Raw genomic sequence first — 21965 nt, forward strand, 5'->3', positions numbered from 1 at the left:
ACAGAGACAAGCTGTAGCTGTTTCCCCAATTTCCAGTCTTCATGCTAAGCTAAGATAACCGGCTGCCAGCTTCATGTTTAGCATAAAAGCAGGAGAGAGGCATTCAGCTAATCTAAGAAGCATCTTTCCTCAATTGTCAAACTTTCTAAGAAGTTGAAATGACATAAGTGTTGAAACATGTGTTCTCCTTCAGTCAGGAATCCTTCACAGCAGATTTCTTTGTATAATAATGTTGACTGCTGCTCCTTCATGCAGCTGTCTGTTCTTTTAGTATGAGGTGAAAGTACACGAGGACACATCTGATCACACAAACAGGATGTGAGCTTTGCCTCCTGTTCCTGCAGCTCGCTGTTCACATGAACAGGTGACAGCAATGGCAAGTGATGCTTAAAGATACTTGGAACAATTAAAAATGACATGAAAACATTAATCAAAGACATTTTCATATTTGGATCCCAGAACTGAGTTTGATTAAAAGTAGTAGCATGTACTTTCTTCTGTGTTGTGTGTAGAGCTCACACCCCCTCCTACTCTCCATGTGGTTTAAAGAAGAGGATGTTAAATGAACCACATCTGCAACCAGACGGTCAGTATAGCTCCAGCCTGCAGACAACATGAAGTCAACGCCGCTGCTTGTCTGTAAGTAGATTCATCATTTCAATCCAAAACATTCACTTCACTTTGAGTCAAAGCAACACTTCAGATTTGATTTATTTTTTTTACTGAAGTCAAAGGAAATTGGGTGCTGAACTGTCTGATTGTGATTTCAGCAGTTATTAAACATTAAACCATTGATAAAGCAACAATATGTAAGTGTGTGATCTGTGCCGGTTGTTTCAGTGTTGTTGACGGTCTCCCAGACATGTGCCCACAGTCGTGGTGAGTTTCAGCTCTCGTGTATTTCTCTTTTTGTGTTATTAAAGCGTAAGCATTGTTTCAGGTCGGCATTATGCTGTTAATGTTAATATATCCTGAAAATCTCTGATGAACTTTGATGTGTTTTTGCCGCCCGCCGCCCACCGCTCAACGCTTCCTGTCTGTCTGAAGTCCGCTCGCTTGTTGCAAAGACAGTTTGACCTCCTCAGCGAACAAAACAGCATCAGTTGTTCCCACAAATACCCCAAAATAACGCCCGTTGGACGGTTCTTGTACTGTCAAAATGAGTGATGGAGGCGAGGGGCTGCTGACATTCACAGCTATGATACAAATGATTTATAGTTTTATTAGTTACCTTGTTCAGTGTCCTTGTTCACATCTGGTTCCTGACGCACACGTTGTTCATTCATGCTTCTGCTCTTTGTATTTGTTTGCTGCCTCTGTTGTCGTTACCGACTCTAACTCTGAAGTTTCTGATGAGCTGCGCTGTCTGAATTACTGCACTTCATCCTGCGTTTCAGACATATTGCTCTTATCACTGCACTCTACTCATCGAAAACAGAGGCAACTTCAGATTTTACTAAACATATGACCATTAGTTGAAAGGAACTTAGTACTTTCACTGACTGTGCTTTTAGTCCACTTTGCAAATATAGAAGGGAGCATGGAGTTGTTACATAAGATGAATCTCTATAGATTGATATCTTTATACAAACGATATCTAAGTTAGATCCAAATCATTGTCAAATGATACCCGATGGGTTCCCAGAATGCATTTCAGCCATCGCTTTCCACCTCTTTTGCCCTTAACCTGCCTGTCCTGAAGAAGCTGCGACCTGTTTTGAAAACTGGTGACTGATGCAAGTTTACAGAATAACAGATTAAAGTTCTGTTTCTGTCTCCTTTCCAGCCCATGTGACCGTCAGCCCCGACACGTCTCAGTTTAGAGAGTACAGGAAGATTACAGTGAGCTGTGAGCACAGCTCCGGTGAGTGGACGGTGTGGAGATACACAACCGGGTTAGTTTACCACCAACTATCTTCTCTGGGTTTGACGCCATCAACAGTAAATCTGATAGACTTCTTTTGACGAGGACTCTCCAAATGATCGGTTGTTTTTAAGGTCTTACTGGTTTCATTCTGAATCTTGATTATCTTTGATGACCCGTCCCAGCCAACATTTAGGGCCCTGATGTAAATGATGGTCTTAAGTCTGAGACACAAAGGTCATATAGGGCTTGTCCAACTTCAGTGAGAGGGTGGATCACTGTGTTACTTCACCATGCAACTTTTCAAACATAACATTATAATGACATCATGAGTTTTGTGTTTACACCTATTACATCTGACAAACTGGTACAGACCTGGGATTTGTATCTACCACAATGGTATCACAATCAGAAAATGGGCGGGGCGCCAAATTGCGTTAAATGTAAATTTCTACTATGAGGTCCAGCAGTTTAACTTTGTGTATTAAGTTCTGACAGAATCAGTCAGGATCTTCTGTTAATTAAAGTTATGTGTTCTTCTACACATCAAAAGTTCTCACACACAGTCCAGGGTCATAAAACAGCTGCGTCCTGATAAATCCTGAGCTCCATCAGAGCTGCATGAGTTTCCTCCGTCCTGAGAAGTTTGTAACTACAGCTTTCTGTTTCACTGATAGTGTTCAACAATATTTTCAGCAGTGACATCAATCAATCTGAAAACAGACTTTATAATTTGACACCTGTAGTGAACCTGCCAGTGTAGATTCATCAGGATGGGCCTTTGACTTCAGGCCAGCTTTTTGTTGGTCTATGGTGCGAGAGTGTGCAGGTTACCTTTCTTTTGATTCCTCTTGGCCTCGTACGTTTGTGATGTGTGTGTTATCAGCTTCTCCTACTTTTGAAAATGAATTATTCACCCTAACTTATACATTTTAATTAATTTAGAGAATATGTCGACACATTTTCCTCAGACACTGGGCTGAGAATATAAGATAACGTCCCTGAACATACAATAAAGAACCAGACGGATTGATTCAGGTTTTCTGACTGACATCAATCTGCTCAGTGCAGTTTCGAAAGTGAGAGTTTCACTAGAATCCACTGTAATAAAACAGATTTACTGTTGGTTAATAAAGACATCAACCATCATTCTTTTAACATTGTTTGATATCTATCATGTGTCTGTGTTTCCTAGTTCAGATCAAGTTTTGTCCCAGTGTGGTGATGACTGGGGCGAACAGAAACCCTCCAACTGCGTCATATTGACCACCAAACGATCCGACAGCGGCGTGTACTGGTGCGAATCCAAACACAGAGACTGTAGCAACACCATCAACATCACTGTTGGTAAGATTCATAACATGACATGGACACTTCCTGTTCTTCTTCCTGTTTGTGGACATTTCTTAACCTGCAGATTTGACACCCATACGACACATGTGTGACTCATAACATGGGAAGAGTCACAAATAGATCAGCAGGAGTCAGCAGCACACTTCTGATTCACATGAATCGTTTAAATGGGAACTGATACAAGGAAGTGAATCAGGGTTTGTAAGATGATTCATCCTTCAACAAAGCTTCTGTCTCAGTTTTTAAAATGTATCAGCAGCTGTTGATCAGACTGACAGCTGTGTAGGTGGATGAAATGCTGTAGTTTGTCTGTGTGTTGAGGTGGAGCAGTGATCCTGCAGAGTCCTGTCCTCCCTGTGATGGAGGGAGATGATGTCACTCTCACCTGTACAACAAACACCTCCACCCTCTCAGCTGGTTTCTATAAAGATGACTCCTTCATCAGGACTGAGCCTACAGGTCACATGACCATCCACCATGTTTCCAGGTCTGATGAAGGACTCTACAAGTGTAACACCAGCAGTGATAGAGAGTCTCCACCCAGCTGGCTGGGGATGAAAGGTAAAGATCAGGATCTCTCTGATATCTATGTACTGTGTAACATGTGACCAAGACTATAAAAAACAACGTCACTTCAGTGAATGACTCACATTACATTTACATACTGAGGAGAAAGCTGTGTTGACAGAGAAGTTTGTGATTTCAACCTTTTCTTTGGGCAGCATCTAGTGGGGGTTAGAGGAACTGCCTGTGGGTCCCTCAGTGAAAGTCTTTGAGGCTGTTCACATTTGGTATGAACGTCCATCGCAAGTGTTCAGCTCTCAGTCCGCCATTGTACAGCTGACATTAGCATGCGTCCTGGAGACATGATGTTGTCACACAAAGAAAGAAAGTAGTTCATGTAGAACATTTGCTGAATTTACAAGAAAGTCCAAATAATGCAGAATGAGTCAGAGACAGAGTTTCACAGAGTTTATAAAGTGTCTCCAACTCAACAACTCACTAAACTGACACATTTGTGAAGGGAGTCTGGGGACTTTCTCCACAGGGACAAAGAAGTAGCCTACATTGTTCCTGTTTAGTGTCTTTGTAACATGTGACATGTTTAAATCAATAACATGTTTCTTCTTTCATAAATGGCGTGTAAACGGTGTATAATAAATTCTGCCTGTTGTGTTTTCTGGCTCTTCTTCCTCTTCTTTTCTTCTTCTTCTTCTTGGTCTTCTTTTCCTTCTTTCTCAAAGGACGTCAGTTGAGTCAGTAGTCCTTCATTGTGGTCTAGGACCCACTGCTAAAAGAATATGGTCACACTCAGCTCAGACCACCTCTGAATGTGGTCCGAGTGATCCGATCACACCTGCTCTCCGAGCTGTACAGGTGTGATCGGATCACTCAGGACAGATGTTGTGATACGACGTCTGACCTACCTTTTTCTGTGTCCCCAGATTATTCTCCCCCAACCTCACTGTCATTGTCACCAGACTCATCTCAGCTGCATGAGTATGAGAACATAATTCTTACCTGTGGTGACAACAGCCACTTTCACGGGTGGAGGGTCATGAGGGCTGTAAACACCACCACCTCGCATGGTAAGCTGACCCTTCAAACCTGTGGAACGAATTGGGGAAGTCCCACTAACGATGGCTGCACCTTCCAAACAGTCAAGAAGACTGACAGCGGAGTTTACTGGTGTGAGTCTCCAGCGAGGCAGCGGAGCAACTCTATCCACTTGACCGTGGTCGGTAAGAGCAATGACGAGAAAAGCTTCCATATGACAAAACTTCTCTTTTATTGATCCATGAAAACATTCAGCCAAAGTGTTGGCAGACTGAAGCAGATGAAGGTTGTTGGTAATAACTATTTGTCTTTTCTGTCGCTAGTTTTTTCAGGATCCCCAAACTCTCAAGAGGAAACCATAAAAACAAACCTCAAGCTAGCAACCTATATGCCAAAAAACTAGCAAGTTACCCTCATGTTAAACTGGTTGCTAACGGTACAAACGCAAACAAGCTGCACAATGCTAAGCTAGCACTTGCTTAACTAATAACCAAGAATAGTAAAAAGATTGAACCAGAGAATCCAGATCCATCGAATCTAAAAGATCGCAGAACTTCATACAATACATTATGATACGATGCGATACGATAATATTTCTACAAATTAATAAACGTCCTACATAGAACCAGAAAAAAACTAAATTTAATCTTGTCTTCTTGTTTTTTTTTTAAAGTCATATTTTGTCTCTGTGTTCAGATGAAGGACTGATCCTGAGGATTCCTGTCCTTCCTGTGAGGAAGGGAGAAAACGTGACTCTGACCTGCAGAAACAAGACCTCCAGCCTCTCAGCTGATTTCTATAAAGATGGCTCCTTCATCAGGACCGAGCCTACAGGTCACATGACCATCCACCATGTTTCCAGGTCTGATGAAGGACTCTACAAGTGTAAAATCAGGGGTCATGGAGAGTCTCCACCCAACTGGCTTTTTGTTTTAGGTGAGTATGAGAAGGAAAGGTTGTTTTACCTGAATCGACCCGACCTGAGACGACCAGGCTCAGGTTGACCAAATCTGACCTGACCAAATTCCTTTCAAAGCAACCCAGTCACACCTGACCACACTGCACTGAAACAACAAGACATGAATCAGCCCAACATGGCAAAAGTCCGCTCAAGTGACTGGACCTGACTGACCGGACTCCACTCGAATCCGCTTGACCTGACTCAAGTTGATCTGACCTGATTCTTCTAGACTCGACTTGAATTGACCAAGTGTCCAACCTGATCTGACTTGCACAAAATCCTCTCGATTGACCCGACCCAATAGACCACACTAGAATCAACCCAATCAGACCTGACCAGACTCCATTCGAACTGACCCCAGTAAACCTGACCAGACCCTCAACTTAACTAAACCACGCTTGATTTGACCCAACTTGACTCAACCAGACCTGACTTGCCCAAAGTCCACTGGATTGACTGGACCTAACTCTACCAGGTTCCACTTGAATCGACCCGACCGGACCCAACTAGACTCCGCCCAAATCAACCCAATCTGATTCAACTGCACTAGAATCAACAAATTTTGACTCGCCCAGACTCCAACTGAGATGGACCCGACCAGCCTCGATCAGGCTCCAGTTGAATGGACCCAGATGAAATGATAACGTTGCTGTAATTCTGCCAGTTAATTGTTGTCCAGTGTTGTGATTGTTTGTAACATTTCAAAGTCTGCACAGAGATGCTTCTTCTTTCACGTTTGCCGAACTGTGTCTCATAATGTCTTTGAAGACTTTACCTGATCAGGTGTGTGTTTGTTTGTCTAGATCCTCAGGACGCAGCCTCGTTCACCTGGCGGCCTGTGCTGAAAGGGATCTGCTATGTTCTGAAGATCGCTCCGTACTGCATCTCCACTTTCTTCATGGTGCCGTTACTTCGTCAGATGCTCACAGGTAACAATGATCTACTCATACCGAGGACGTTACATTGAACCTAGACACTGTGTTAAATACCCAAACACCTGGTCCAGAGAAATGATATTCGGTCCAATAAAATGTGAAAAGTCTAGAAGCACGGTTGAATTATTTTCTCTCTGTTCACCCAAACCCTCCAACACCGTGACGAGGTTTTAATAAAACATCTTTGGTTCTCAGACTAAATGCTAGAAACATCATGCTAGCATGCTTCCAATAACAATGCTAATATCTCCACCTCCACCTTTAATGTTTACTATGTTCCCCATGTTATTTTCACGTTGTAGCATTGTGCTAACATTAGCTTATTATCACCAAAAATGCAGCTGACTGAAATCATGAGTTGTACTTTCATAGCTGCCTCGATAATGATGGATTTCCATGTGCTTGTTGTACAGTTATTATTTGCATGACGCAGCAGCTAACAGGCTAATTAGCAATTCTTGAGTTCATCTATTGTTTATGGAAAAAGCATATCACTTAAAATGTCTTAAAACATTTAGATATATGGTGTTGAGTCGTGTACTTGTGTTAAAGTTCCAACCAGAGAAATCAACAATTTTCTTCAAGCTAACGCTCGTTTCATTTGGTCGCTTGTTGCAACAACTTCTAGGAGAGAGTCAGAGATTGAGAGGAAGCAACTCTGAGACTAAAAACCATTATTCTGATTACTGACTCAATAATGACTCACTCTGCAGGAAGGAAGCAGGCGGTTTTAAGCGAAGATGGCAAGGAGGCGGGCCAGCCGTATGATGACGTCACCACCGAACATAATTTCTGAGCTGAACTTATTCTCTTATATTGTTTGTCAAAGTTTATGTTTTATAGTTAAATGACTGTGTTGGACATGTTTTTGTCTCTGACTCTGAATGTTGAGCGTTTTTTTTAACAGTTTGATTTTTTTATGTGTTTCTTTGTTTTCTTGATGGTCAAATAGCTGTGAATGTTAAATAAATACTGTGAATGTAACAATGTGACTCATGTAGCACTTTATATCAAGAACAAGTGTTTATTAATAGTTAATAAGACCATGTATGTCCATAAAAGATGCTTATTAACATTAGTAGAATATATAAATGTGACTACGAGACTTAAAAGAAACTTGCAGACTTTTTAATAAAACCTTGAGTTCCTTCATTTGTTTATAATATTGAGTCTAACTATCATGTTTGTTTTAAACCTTTGCTATTGTTTTTGTTTCTTTATTAATATTAATACTTACATAAATATGCAATTGTAACAGCTCATTTTAATACATTCTTTGTTGTGCACTTAAAGGTCACATGCTGAGAGGCTACAATAAGAAACACATGAGGCTTTTTTGTTAAACTGAAGATTAACTGTTAAGAAGTTTCTCATTAGTGCTTACGAGTGTCTGATAATAACATTAGACGTGTATCCTTCACACTTAAATCATCCTTTAAACCCTCGACACTACACAGATAGTTGTGGAGGTTCTAGTGGAGTACTGTGTTCTAACCAGCAGATGGTGAAGCCTGGTCCACGTTTACATTTTTCATCTGAGACGAGGCATCATGAATTCAAAATGGTGGAGGCTGGCGGGGTGTTCTATGTCTCTATGACTTATTATTTAATGCCTTAGTTTTATTTGAAATCTTTACACAACTTTCCTTTTTATTTAAGATGGTCCAACAGTTAGAATCTGACATCCTCTGGAGTTTACAGATGTCTCTTCAGTCAAATGAAAATATTTCTAACTTCTCATTTAGTTGAAAAATCAGTTGAAACAATAAAACATTGACTTTATATTGTAGTTGCACGATGGCCACGTCTTAATAACAAATACCTCAGGAAAATAAAGTTATTGGAATGATTTTTCACTTTTTTAATAGTTGAAACATTGAAAAAAAGAAAATATAACTTTTTTAGATATAAGAGTTTATGCATGAACAGTTATATAACACACTAACAATAACAAACAGAGTTTGTTATGGATCCAGCATCATTTTATCAGCGACAGGCTGGAGGTGAGTTGAAACATCAGACAAAAGTTTAGACTGCACAACACGTAAAGATGGAAACAGGAAACAGGAAACTTGACGACTACAAAGCTTCTCACCTCTGTTAACAAGAGAAGTTCACACCTTTAACCACAAGAACAAAAACATCACCGTCAGGTAGATCAGATGCCTAGCGTGTGGCAACAGGAAGCTGCTGCTGTGCAGAGTGGAAAGAAATATTACAAAAACATTCAGTCAGTTTGAGAAGCAGGAAATGTGCAAAGTGTCTAAAATCATCATTTTTCATTTGAATGTCGTCTTTAAGAGAAAGTCTGGTGATCTGTGTTCCATAAAAATGTTAAATTAAGAGGGTAGTTCGACAACAAGGAAGTATAAGACTGAAACGAATTCACTAAATTAATTATTAATCAAATTAAACAACCTCATAAATCTTGGATAGAAAGTATTTTGATATTTGTACCACAGCTTCAGCTAAGTACCGAAGTACCGTCTTAAAGCAGATTAAGTAGACAAAGACAGATGAACAGGGTTCTGTGTTCTGGAGTTCTTATGGATCACACTGCTTCTCTGGCAAAGCCCGCCCTGTCAGGCTCTGATTGGTCGCCTTTCTGGTTCTGTTACTGCGAGTCCACAGTCTGAGTTTAGTGAGGTTCTGGTTGTGCCAGATGTTCTGGTGGTGCTGATGCAGCAGTTTATGACCTGTAGTTTCCTGGTAAACACACCGACCTCTTCACAGAAAGTTAGTGAACAGAACGCAGGCCCGCTAACTCCAGAACCACCAGGACATCGAGGCCTCCGTCACATGGAAGTGGGTGTGGTTTCACTGTGGGGAATCGATAGAGACGAGCCAATCAGAGGAGGAGGAGGGCGGGTCTCACAAGAAGAAGCAGCAGGATCCACAAGAACAGAACCTAGAAGGTGAGCAGCTCCACAGGAAGAGTTCTGGCTCCTACGAAGGAAACGTGACTGAAGAAGAAGGAGAACACGTTGGATCAACTCAGAGGTGATGCTCTGTGGTGACAGCAGCCATGACATCATCGTACTCATCAGCCAATCCCTGCTCAGCCTGGGTGGGAGGAGCCATCTCCATGGAGACGGGCAGGTCATTTCCTGCAGGCGGAGAGAGTGAGATCATTTATCAACAGCTGTCACTCATAAACTGATTGATTGATTGATTAATTGATTGACTGATTGATTGTTACCTGTGGACCTGCGTCGATATAAAGACACCATGATGACAGTGGAGATGCAGTACGGACAGAACACCACCAGGTGGAGGAGCACGAGAAAGAGGGGGGTGGAGTCAGGGGGCGGGGCTGCAGAATGGGGCGGGGTTATGGTTGTAGGTTTACCTGCAGAGAGAATCTCACCTGGTCAGGTGAACATGTGGATGAAATGAGTCCTGAAATCAAAAGCAGTCGGTTCTGTTTCAGTTTGGTTCCGTCTCCTTCTCTGTGTTTCTATTGAAGTTCTGTTGGTAAAGAACTTTTTGAACCTTCAGTGATGAAAAAACAGAACTCAAACAGTTTTGTAAAGAACTGAACTGAACTGAACTCTACAGGGAACCTCCTGACCTGTGACAGAGATCCAGCTGGGTGGAGACTCTCCATCACTGATGGTGTTACACTTGTAGAGTCCTTCATCAGACCTGGAAACATGGTGGAGGGTCATGTGACCTGTAGGCTCAGTCCTGATGAAGGAGCCATCTTTATAGAAAGCAGCTGAGAGGTTGGAGGTCTTTGTTGTACAGGTGAGAGTGACATCATCTCCCTCCATCACAGGGAGGACAGGACTCTGCAGGATCACTGCTCCACCTCAACACACAGACAAACTACAGCATTTCATCCACCTACACAGCTTCATCAGCACCGACTGCACAGCCTCATCTTACCAGTGACAGTGATGTTGATGCTGCTACTGGCTGCTCCGCCTGTGGACTCACACCAGTAAACACCACTGTCCAACGGGTCCATGTAGCTGATGGTACAGGAAGAACTGGATTGTTTTCCCCAGTCAGGTCCACACTGAGTCCTGGTCTCTCCAGTCTTGGTCGTGTTTCTCCTCACCGTCCATCCATCAGAGCTGTCGTCCTCCTCACACCTCAGAGAGACAGACTCTCCTTCAAACAGCTGAGATCTGTGAGGACTGATCTTCAGAGAGGCTGGAGGACGTGGAGATGATTTAACAGTTTAGAAAACATGAAAGACACCAAAGGAAACCCAACATTTGTTAAACTCTCCTCAGTGCACCCTGTCATAAGTGTTCTCACCTTGGTGTGTGCAGCCGCTCAGCAGTGACGTCACAACTAAAGACAAAAGACACTCCGGTTGGTTTGAGAGGAAACACAGAGGAGGACAGTCGTATCAAAGAAACATCATCAGCTCGTGTTGTTTTTAAAGCAACAGTGTGAAAAGTGACGTCCTGTCAGAGTAACATGGACACTAACGTCTGTTCATGTTCCACAAAACAAAGTGTGTGTTTCTTCTTCCAGCTGATGTGTGAGTGTACTTACAGAGCAGACGCAGCAGACGTGTTTCCTCCATCCTAACACCGACTCATATGACATCTACACTTCATCACTTCATGGTCACATCCTCCTTCCTCTCTGATGGAGGCTCGCCCTGCGGTGGTTCATGCAGCTGCAGAGGAAACCACAGGTCCTCCTCACCTGCCTCATCTCTGTGTTCCTTCTTCAGCTTCAAATGAAAATAAAAGAACAGTTTTATTCATAAAGTCAAAAATCACATGGCCTCAGTGGACTCTACAGTCTGTACTGTGAACAACATCTGTCTGTAGACCCTCGATCTGAGTGAGGAAACACACCCTCTTCTTCTTCTTCTTGCTCTATATTCATCTGATAACTTTAGTAACTTTACACATGACATGCTGCATCAGAGTGGTTTGATATTTATTTATCATCAATAATACATCATATTCATCTAAACATGAAATGAAGAAGAAGAAGAGAGCTCTCTGTTTCTCTGTTACAATCACAGGTTTAGAGTGTAAAATATAATTCTGTTTTATTTGTTATAATTGAATATATAATGTATATATATTTTTTATTGGGGGGTTAAATCATTATTAAACATTAGTGTGAGGTGGAGTGCTCGAGGCCCTGAGGCCACACACAGGCGGTACAGCAGGTGGCAGCACTCATTCAACTGAAGAAGAAGAATCCTGTGTCAAATTTGGTGCATCACTTCCAGTGTCATATAATAGAACGATATCAGGATCACATATTAATTTTCACTGATGGTTCAAAGGATCCAGAAACAGGCGTTACAGGAGCAGCTTTCATTGTGCAGGGATGGAATGCCCAAGTGTTTAAGAGAACCTCAAATTTGCTAAGTGTGTTCACAGTGGAATTATATGCAGTCCTGATGGCAGTGCAATGGACTGAGCAGATCCAGAACCATAAGTTTGATATGTAGTGACTCTGTGTCAGCTATCAATAGTGTTGGGAAAGGATCGTCAAAGAGTTGACAAGACCTTGTATATGACATTCTTCTGGCAATAAGAGATGTGAAAAGGAGAGGGATAGAAATATCATTTCTATGGGTCCCAGCTCATGTCGGTATTGCAACAAATGAAAAGGTTGATAAGTTGGCCAAGGAAGCTGCTCTAAAGGAAACTGTAGATGTCAACATAAATCTATCAAAGGCAGAGGGTAAAAGTATAGTGTGGCAGGAAACCATTTTAAAATGGCAGCAGCTCTGGGAGCAAGAAAACAAAGGAAGGCACCAAATCTCAATATCTGGTACGGTAACTGACTCAGTTAACATCTGCAAAAGAGGGGGTTTAGACGTAAGGAAGAGGGTATTATTTCTAGAAGGAGAATTGGTCACACATATCTGAACAGCACTTTGTTTATTTTAGGAAAACACCAGAGTGGCTTGTGTTCCTGTCTGGAACCTGAGACAGTACAACATGTTTTGATGTCTTGCAGAAAATATGACCGCCAAAGACGAGAGCTACTCAGAGAACTGTGAGAAATTGGATTAAAAGAAGTATCTCTGAAAAGTATTTTGGAAGTGGGGTCAAGCAGGAGGGGAAAACGCTGTTTTCTCACTGGGCTGTATAGTAGGGTATAGAGCACTAAGGTGCTGGTCCATTATATGAGAAAATGTAGTTCTGGTTATGACCAGTGGAGGGCAGCATTACGCTGGATAGCGTACATCCTGCCGGAATTCCAGAAGAAGAAGAAGAAGAAGAAGAAGCAGCAGCAGCAGCAGCAGCAGCAGTCCTGGCTCAGACCACAGCGCCTCTGTTATTGTTTTACTATCTTCAGAGACGCAGTTCGAGACCGCCAGCTCCAGTTCTTATACCATGAGTGTTCTGGGTCCATCTAGGACCCACTCAGCCATCAACAGGCGGGCAGAACCAGTGAGAGGATCCACTTTCCTGCACGACCTCCACGTCCTCCACGTCCCTGCTGCGACTCGTGCTGTCAGCGTCACTCACGACCGGGGACGATGATGTGTGTTCAGCTGCTGGTGCTGGTCGGTACCGCGGCCGGTCTGCTGACGGTACCGCCGGTGTCCTCGACAACAGGTGAGTCAGTGTCATGGTGAGACCCGGGAGGTCCGATAACATCTGGATAGTTTAGAAGAGCCGCGAGATTTAGCTACTCTGGCTCCATTTAAAGTAGCCGTAAGCTAACCGGCGAGCAACACGGCGAGGCAGGTCAAACAGTGCCGTCAGTGACGTCATCCCGTAACGTAAACATTGCAGAGCTGCCGCTGTGTGTTCGCTAACTGACGCACTGTCACCGTGTATAACAGCAGCTGTCGGTGTGAGCAGATTCATTGTGATTTTAATCGTTTCAGATCTTTTTCTCTGCTCTCCGAGGCGGCAGACATGTTGGTGACGTATATTAAATGCGACGATGTAGTTCACGGAGCTTTAACACTAAACTACACGAGGTTTGACTTTAAATACAGCAAACTGACATCATGACATCATCACAAACATCATGTGTGTGAGTCACGACTCAGTCCAGACAGGATCAATACTTTATCTGTCTCTCTTCATTGATTACCAGACACAGAAAGGGGCGGGGCTTCAGCTCTGTCAGATGAAGTGAATCAAATGAAGGATTGTCAGTGTCAGTAATAAAGATCAGAGAGAAACAAACACGCTAAGCTGTCATGGCTCAGCTGTAGTTCTTCTTCCTGTACGGTGGCCCAGGAGGCTCACGCCACTCAGCCGACCCGATGCCGGTTCTGTTGGATGAGTTCTGGCCACTGGAGCCACACAGAGGAGACGCCAGCCGGAGAATAAAGTCAGAGAAGACGTAGTTCATACATGAGTTGACCACAAAAACAACCGCTACAGATTACTCAGCGTTTAACAAACAGTGTGGAGGTGGTATGATGATGATGGCAGAATCACACATGATGACACTTCCTGTCTCCATCTTGACCCTCTCTGAATCTGGAGGGAACAATGAGACACCGGTTGTGATGACGGTGTGATGGATGTGTTCACCTGTAGAAAACCTCCTGCTCTCCTTCCTCCTCGCTCCTACCGGATCATGTGACGCAGAAGCAGAGAGCCTCGTCTGCTGCAGCGCTCCTTCCTTCATGTGGAGGCGGGAGTGAGTCGTGGTAAAGTGACTCTGCACGGTGTTTCTGTTAACTTTACATTACTTCACACTTTTGGATTGATGCTTACCTCTGAAGCTAATATGATGTTTTGACTGTTTCCTGTTCCTGTCGTGTTTTCTGTGGAGCATCACTGAGTGATCTAAAGCACCGTGTTTGTATGTTTTGAGTGTGCAGTGAGGTCATGACTAAAGCTACACAAACAAACACAAAGCACTTAAATAACTCTGATCGTCACGACTCTGCATGAAGCAACAAACATACTGTATGCATGCCGACACACCTAACCAGTGTTGAGTCGTTTATTGTTTGTGTCTGAGCTCCATCTTGTGGAATATTTCTGATACTGCAGCTCATTTTCACTTTCTAGTGTCTGCACACAGCCTGAGTACGATAGTTCCCTCTGAGGTGTAGTCGAGTACAAGAACACAGCGACATTAAGCTGAGAGTAAAAATACTGCAAAGTGTTCAACCTGTTCCACTTCCTGCTCTGTATCAAACAAACCGTCCATCACTGAGACAAACAGACTCCATGTTTCTACTCAAAGACAGAAAGAAGTTCATGTAGAACATTTGCTGAATTAACAAGAAGGTCCAAATAATGCAGAATGAGTCAGAGACAGAGTTTCACAGAGTTTATAAAGTGTCTCCAACTCAACAACTCACTAAACTGACACATTTGTTAAGGGAGTCTGGGGACTTTCTCCACGGGGACAAAGAAGTAGCCTATATTGTTCCTGTTTAGTGTCTTTGTAACATGTGACATGTTTAGATCAATAACATGTTTCTTCTTTCATAAATGGAGTGTAAATGGTGACATCAGTGTAAACAGTGTGTTCAAACAGCTGATCAATGTTGGCAGGTAAGACTACTTCTTTGTCCCCGTGGAGAAAGTCCCCAGACTCCCTTAACAAATGTGTCAGTTTAGTGAGTTGTTGAGTTTGGATGGTACAGCTAGCTGCTTGGTGCACCCCGTGTGTTACAGCATCCACTGGAGATAAAGATTTACATGTCAGGGTCTAAGAAGGTGGAACTGATGTGCACACTGAACATTAACTGTGTGACTGACTTCTCTCCATTACTTCTGTTTTTATTCAGACCATCAAGAAGAAGTGACGGTGAAGGCTGGAGAGGACGCCATGCTGCCATGTCAGGCTCAAACAGGCGCCTCCATCACAATGATAAAGTGGAACAGATCTGACCTGGAGTCAGATAAATATGTCTTCTTCTTTAGAGAAAACCGCCCACGTGAAAACTACCAGCTTCCGTCTTTTCATGGTCGAGTGGAGCTGAAAGATCCACAGATGACGGAGGGAGACGCTTCTGTTGTCCTGAAGAACGTCACCGCCAACGACTCTGGAATCTACGAGTGTGTCGTTTCAACGAGCAGCGGAGGAGGACGCAGAAAGAGAGTCGCTCCGTTCAGACACATCGTCCACCTGACGGTTGAAGACTCAGGTGAGTTTATAGACTCAGATCAGAGGTTTGTGTTTTATACAGATGCTGACAGCTGATACCTGACACCTCTTTCTGCTCTGCAGGTCCTAAAGCTGGAGGGAACAAGGACAAAGTGAGCAAGGATGAAGGGAACAAGGATAAATATTCTGCTGTTCTGTTGGGCTTCTCCGTGTTGCTGTTGTTGGTATTCTAGGCTTTAGACGTCTTTCCCGGTTCCAAAGACCTCCTCCTGCTCCAGTACTGAGCCCTCTGCAGGACTGAAGACTCTCTGGCCTGTTTCCTCCTGAATGTTGGTTAAACCCTCTGATATCTTCATCTGTCAGTAGGAAACTGGACTGAAGTCAAAGAGGAATTTGTTGCTGCCACAGGACTGAGGACTGTGTCACTATGCAACACTACAGGACTTCTCAATCTCTACCTGCCGGGTTCATCTGAACACGAAGGACTTCTGTAGCAGGAGTTTTAGTTACACTCGTCCACAAGTCCATCGCTGACTGAATGAAGTTTGAGCTGCTTGACCGAGACAGACGGGGGGATTTTAACAAGACAGTGGCCTTAACTTAAAAAAACAGCCTTAACTCCACAAACAGCCTTATCTCCCAGGTGTTGTTTCCAGCACATCTGACTCCAGCAGGTTGTCTGACTCAGTGAATGCCGGTTGTTGCAGCTGTTGGAGGGGTTTTTGTCCTGTGTGGAAGCAGCAGCGTGCCTTGTAACAGGGAAGAAGTCATCACTGATGTAACGCCCCTTTTTAAATGTCTTGTCTTCCTTGTGCATCCTCACCTTCCACGCCATGAGAACTATGTTCGAGTAAAACATGGTTCTCATGTGCATATGTAAAGTGCAACAGGATGTTAACATTTTTAGTACATCGTATGCAAACAAACTAAAGTGATGCTAAGGAGGCGTTAACAGTTTGTAGACCTCGTTGGCTGGACAGGGTTGTGACGGTCTGATGGCGTTCAGTCTGACACCTAAACAGATCCTTCACTCGTCAAATAGAAGAGTGACATCCAGGCTGCTCCTGTAGTTACATAACTGTGATTTTTGTGATGCTTTGTGCTTCGCTGGCAACCAAAATAGGAAAAAAAACACCATATTGAAGTGAGAAAGTCACCAAGACTTCAGGGAACTTCACCCTGGAAAACGCCGTCCTTTTCTGCGAGTGAGAGTCCAACAGGTCCACTATTCAGGGTGGAAACACGTTAGAAAACCACACAGATCTCAACGTTATGATTTGTACCATCACGCCTCTTTTGGTCCCGGCGTGCTGTTTGAACTGACACACCGGAGCGTCTGTAAGTTGGCGCTGCTCGGTTCCACTCAGTCCATCAGTCGAGCTTTAGTTCCTCCACAGAAAACATCCTGACACTGAAACTCAACCTCACATCAAGTGAATTCATTTCTAATATTATTAACCATGAACTGCACTGACATTATTGTTTCATGTTGAGATTAAAAGGTGAATTTATAGCAAAGAAAAGACACTGATGATATTTTAACTTACTACATGGAGTTCAAATCAGACCTTTTATTTTGCCTCAGTGTCGCCTGATGACTTTATCACCTTCCTGCAGGCGGCAGCAGAAAACAGAATCTGAACCACCTCCTCTTTGGTTGGAAGTGTTTTACAGACTGTCGACTAAACTGGAGTTCTGTCTGAGGAGATAAACTCCGTTGTGACATCAGAAGTTTATTTATGAAATAAGAGTATATTTGTACAACAGAAACTTTTAGGATCATGTTTGTTCCTGTTTAAATCTGACTGACAGCCAAAGGTGTTCTTATACATTTTGATAGTTCTATTTTTCAATTGGTCAGTAAAAGATTAACAAAATGTTTTAAACTGTTTGTACAGATGTTTTTATATATGATGATATATAATATATGATACTGAATCCACCTCGTGCAGGTTCTGTGACCTCATGAGGGAGCAGCTGCAGAAGGAAATGTGACGTTGTCACTTCACTGATCTGATCTGGAGAGAAACACTGGATGGTATCAAACGGTTGAATGCTAACTGTGGTCAATGGAGTGTCGACGACAGTGTTTACATGTGAGTGTGGATGTCATATTTGCACACGTTTCCAATGAAAGTGCCTTAAAACAGGATGTAAGATGGCGTCGGTCGATGCAGGAGGCTGATCGCTCGCCACAGAGACGCCATTTTGTCCTCATCAGACTAGTTCTGATTGGCTCTTCGTGTCTAACTGCTTCTGGAACGCTCCATGAGATTTTTAGTCGATTCCTTTCTTTTTTGTGTTTATTTAAAGGAATAAAACTTCACAGTGGAAGCCACCTTTAGTTACATGTTCATGTGATTTAAAGGAAAATTTATTTTATGCATGATTTCTGTGGATTTTTAAGCTGTTTGAAAAATGCGTTTGACAATAAATATGAGTTTACATTAACTGTCTGCTGTCTTCAACTTTCACTCAGGAGCAGAAATGATCAATTGTTACCATACCAAAGCCAATACTTACAGAACTAGAAGCTGGTCAGCCTTTTCTCCTGTCTCCCTCTGCAAGAAGTCTCACAGACTCCTCCATGTCTGAGGTGTTTATTGATTCCTCAAGATCACCAGATTGATGGCATTTAAGATTAGTCAGTCAGGTTTTGTTTAGTTTGAAGTTTCCTTTATGTTAAGTGTTTAAATCAAACTGCTCAAGAATGTATATCACAGAAAACATTCACCCTACACAGTGAATGATGCGACAAAGAACAACTGTCTGTCAGGGGTGTTGATCAGGGATCTTTTCAGAACTTGATGGTCCACAGTTCACCGAGGTGTCGGCTCATCGCTCTCCTTCTCTTCGGAGGATGTGAATCATCTCCAGCAGCTGCCTGAGAAACTCTGCCCAACACTCATCTTCATGGACGTCTTTGAAGGACTCCAGCGATGCACAACAACCTCAGAAGAAGTGCACATATCCATAGACTGGGACTGTAGAACAGCATTTGCCTGTTTCAAGACACCAAGCAGCCAAAAGAAAAGTCCCGGTCTCAAAGAAATGATGCCTTTAATTTGACTGAGCAGGCCTGATGCCTTGGTGCACAGGTGAACTGCAGCATTATCGTCCTCCGTCATCTCTGATAGGATGTTGACAATATGGTCTTGATTGTCGACAATAAACCTTGTGGCCTCTCAGTAGCTCGTCCATCAGACTTCAGCAGCCTTTTTCAGACAAATCTTTTCGCACATGGCTCACCCTGCATGGCTCACGCACCTCATCACAGAGGCACCATCAAGACACCGGCTAACTATGTTGTGAGGGTTGTAGCCAGCATCAGAAAGAAGCAAAACGCCCCCTGCAGAGCGGGCGTTTCCAAGCACCACTTCTGCCAGTGTTTGAATAATTTAATTTTGTGGATACCCTTTGTGATGCTTGCTAGCTTCTCCTTCTTCTGTAAGGTGCAGTCTCATGTATACCATCATCATTACCTGCTGCATCATGTCTTAGAGTTCCTGTAGTCTCACAGAGCCTTGACTCAATCACACAGAGGAACTTCCCAACACCGACAACACTCTTGGCATATGTGCAACTTTTTTTCCCAGGTTATGTTTTACCTGTCGGCTGCCCCCTCGTAGCCTCTCTTGTGTTGAGTCCAGGTGGTTGAAGGGTGAACATGGTTGAGACTGGACACATGGATCTGCAGCCCCTTGTCTCGATAGAGTGCTGCTGTCCAGTTGTTGAAACCAGTAAAAACAACGTCCCTCTCATTAGCAGCCATATTTCTGATAGGAAACAGAAGCATGCATCCTGCACAACAGAGTACTTGAGCCATGGACGTCTGCGGTACCAGGCAGGACTGAATGATCGTAGTGTTGTACCGAATGCTACATAATATCAGCTGAGATGGTGTATTGACATTCAAGTCATTGGCAGATGAGAGAGTCCTGGGGCTTTGTAGCTACTATCACTGCAGGCAGGAGCAGCACAAGGCTTGAAACACTGATGTATCACAGTGTTTGTGTTTATGTAAGTCGTAAGCAGCTGCACAATATTCAACAATGAACTGAGAGTGAAGCCACACAGATAAACAGAAAGACAGAGAGCGCAGCGAGAAATTAATCATTTGAAAAAGTTTTCCCGCCATAGTCTAATGGCTCAGAAGCACATCGGACTCTGCTGGTCTCTTAACATGCAGAATCTTTTAGGTGATATTTACCTGCCAGATCATCACCAGATCAACACCAGATCAACACCCGGGGCCTGTTTCAGGAAGCAAGTTTAACAAACTCTGAGTCTATCCCTGAACTCTGAGTTGACCTACTCTGAGATGGGGAAACTCTGACTATCCGGTACCAGAACAGCTGATCTGAATTAGTTCAATCAACTCTGAGTATGTTCACCTTAAGTTATGCGCGTGCACAACCACTATAAAAAGATCGTCAATAGAGCCTGGATACCACGAGTGTCACCATGACAACAAAAAAAAAAGATATAGTTATTTTACTCAAATAGAGCTGGAGGTCCTAATGCAGGCGTACGTAGAATATGAACACATATTTCGGAGAAAATCTAATACCGCCGCAGCGGCAAAGGAGAGAGAGACGGCATGGGAGGAAATTACTGCCTGAGTCAACGCGTAAGTTTGAACTATTCCATTGACTTAACATTTAACTGTAAGAATGTAGCACATATGCCTAGCTATGAATGTAAAAAGGAATAAAATCTGATTTCCATTTAGGTGCAGTCCAACAGGGGAAAAAAGGACTTGGAAGCAGCTAAAACTGAAATATAAAAACATCATTCAACAAGGCAAGGCATGTTTTGCTAGGCGATTGCACCTCACTTTGATTTTTTTTTAAATAAATTGACTTGGCTGGTAAAGTAACTATTAATTCAGTGGCTACTTCAAATAGTAATGTAAACCCCTAATCAAATTCTGTTTTAACACGTCCTCCCACTTAATACACCACTTAGTAGATTAAAACTTGATACAATGTTTACAGATTTTTATTTTATATGTAGGCTACATTTAAAATGTGACGATGTGTACAGGAACACTCAATAAAATACTAAGTTAAAAGAAATTAACATTTAAGATCTGCTCAGCCAACAGAAAGAAGGCAGAGGCCCCAAAAATGGGTGGAGGGCCACCTCCACCACCTCTGACGGAGGCTGAGGAGATGGCCCTCAGCCAAAACTATGGCCGACCGGTGGCTGAAGGCATCCCCGGGGGAAGCTCATCTGAGCCTGTCACCCCCCAGGACACAAGTGCCTACATCAGATGTAAGTACACACTTGTGTCTTTTTAAAAAGAATAAAAAAATGTGTGTGTGTGTATATATATATATATATATATATATATATATATATATATATATATATATATATATATATATATATATATATATATATATATATATATATATATATATATATATATATATATACACACTGAAACAATTGAGCACCCTGAAGCTGTAAAAATTCCATACTCAGATCTTGCTCAGATGGTAGTTCAAAGTAATCTTAAACAGTTTCTTTTCCTGCATCACAGGAGGAGGAGGATGGTGATGATGATGATGATGATGAAGAAACGCTGTCTGCTGCCACCACAGGGAGAGATCCAGAGAGGCCTACTGAGGTGTGTCTAAATATTATGTATAGCTACTGGCAGTGGTCTACCCATTCACATTCCTTTACATTGTCGAGTGGAATATAGTTTGACATGTAGCCTACACTGAAGTGATGAGCATGGATAATGGACAAACAACTAGCACATTCTTGTCTTTCAACGGAACATTGCTGGGCATCACAAGGAGGGTCCTGCAACTTCCACAGCACAGCTTGATACAGTGAGAGTTTCGGTCAATACCAAGTTAAATCTGTATGTAGAACTGTAGCAATTAAATGTTGTCCATATGTTTCCCAGTTACCAGTGAAGGAGTTGTATAGAGTGCACCCCATGAAGACAATCGAAAAACCGGAAAAGGAAATGGTCTACCTGGATCGCAAAATAAGAAAAACTGACCTTGAAATTCTATTACTGGAACGCCAGTTGTGGTGGGTGCATTGGTGAAATAGGTGAATATGTTAATGGTTTGAACTATTGCAATATTATGGAGAACAACACAGGCCACAATGATGTCACACGCTACGAAGGCACTGGAATCGGACATTGAGCATCCCAATGGTCATTTCCACCCTGGCTCGTGTCCTGCAGTGAGCTACGTTGTAGCGTTGCTGTAGGCCGGGCTCAGGGTCAGGGTCAGGGGTCAGCAGA

General features: G+C 42.9%; 3 protein-coding genes across 7 annotated transcripts in view; 2 read left to right on the plus strand and 1 right to left on the minus strand.

Annotated features, from left to right (window-relative positions):
* The first annotated feature begins 392 nt into the window (after nucleotides 1-392).
* Nucleotides 393-7818, plus strand: LOC115589994 (sialoadhesin-like). Its single transcript, XM_030431221.1, has 9 exons — nucleotides 393-639; nucleotides 841-879; nucleotides 1787-1895; nucleotides 3060-3211; nucleotides 3539-3778; nucleotides 4663-4959; nucleotides 5471-5710; nucleotides 6539-6664; nucleotides 7384-7818. Exons 1-9 carry the CDS (start codon nucleotides 615-617, stop codon nucleotides 7464-7466), a joined length of 1311 nt encoding a protein of 436 aa, XP_030287081.1. The 5' UTR covers nucleotides 393-614; the 3' UTR covers nucleotides 7467-7818.
* Nucleotides 7819-8510: 692 nt separating this feature from the next.
* LOC115590038 (Fc receptor-like protein 5) overlaps nucleotides 8511-21965 on the minus strand; it is a 435016-nt gene continuing 421561 nt past the window's right edge. For 3 of the 5 annotated variants that reach the window (XM_030431291.1, XM_030431292.1, XM_030431290.1), the window contains 3 exons: nucleotides 10242-10481; nucleotides 9870-10037; nucleotides 8511-9777 (listed from right to left, as the gene is read on the minus strand). In XM_030431291.1, the coding sequence (XP_030287151.1) occupies nucleotides 9665-9777; nucleotides 9870-10037; nucleotides 10242-10481 (521 nt within the window). In that variant the 3' untranslated portion in view covers nucleotides 8511-9664. Of the gene's footprint in view, nucleotides 9778-9869; nucleotides 10038-10241; nucleotides 10482-10558; nucleotides 10829-10936; nucleotides 10973-11179; nucleotides 11317-21965 lie in introns of those variants that run through there. The other 2 variants (XM_030431288.1, XM_030431287.1) reach the window with 2 other exon arrangements.
* Nucleotides 12863-18142, plus strand: LOC115590072 (nectin-4-like). The gene is made up of 3 exons (XM_030431334.1): nucleotides 12863-13221; nucleotides 15372-15731; nucleotides 15815-18142. The coding sequence occupies exons 1-3, from the start codon at nucleotides 13143-13145 to the stop codon at nucleotides 15922-15924; spliced, it is 549 nt and encodes a 182-aa protein (XP_030287194.1). The 5' UTR covers nucleotides 12863-13142; the 3' UTR covers nucleotides 15925-18142.

This window comes from Sparus aurata, chromosome 10 (assembly GCF_900880675.1).
Source record: "Sparus aurata chromosome 10, fSpaAur1.1, whole genome shotgun sequence".
Lineage (NCBI taxonomy): Eukaryota > Metazoa > Chordata > Actinopteri > Spariformes > Sparidae > Sparus > Sparus aurata.

Excerpts from the sequence above, each read along its gene's own strand:
- LOC115589994 (XM_030431221.1), top strand. The coding sequence starts at position 615 with ATGAAGTCAACGCCGCTGCTTGTCT. Across the intron at positions 880-1,786 it reads GACATGTGCCCACAGTCGTG|CCCATGTGACCGTCAGCCCC; the intron begins GTGAGTTTCAGC and ends TCTCCTTTCCAG. Across the intron at positions 3,212-3,538 it reads CACCATCAACATCACTGTTG|GTGGAGCAGTGATCCTGCAG; the intron begins GTAAGATTCATA and ends CTGTGTGTTGAG.
- LOC115590072 (XM_030431334.1), top strand. The coding sequence starts at position 13,143 with ATGATGTGTGTTCAGCTGCTGGTGCTGGTCGGTACCGCGGCCGGTCTG. Across the intron at positions 13,222-15,371 it reads GCCGGTGTCCTCGACAACAG|ACCATCAAGAAGAAGTGACG; the intron begins GTGAGTCAGTGT and ends GTTTTTATTCAG. Across the intron at positions 15,732-15,814 it reads CCTGACGGTTGAAGACTCAG|GTCCTAAAGCTGGAGGGAAC; the intron begins GTGAGTTTATAG and ends TCTGCTCTGCAG.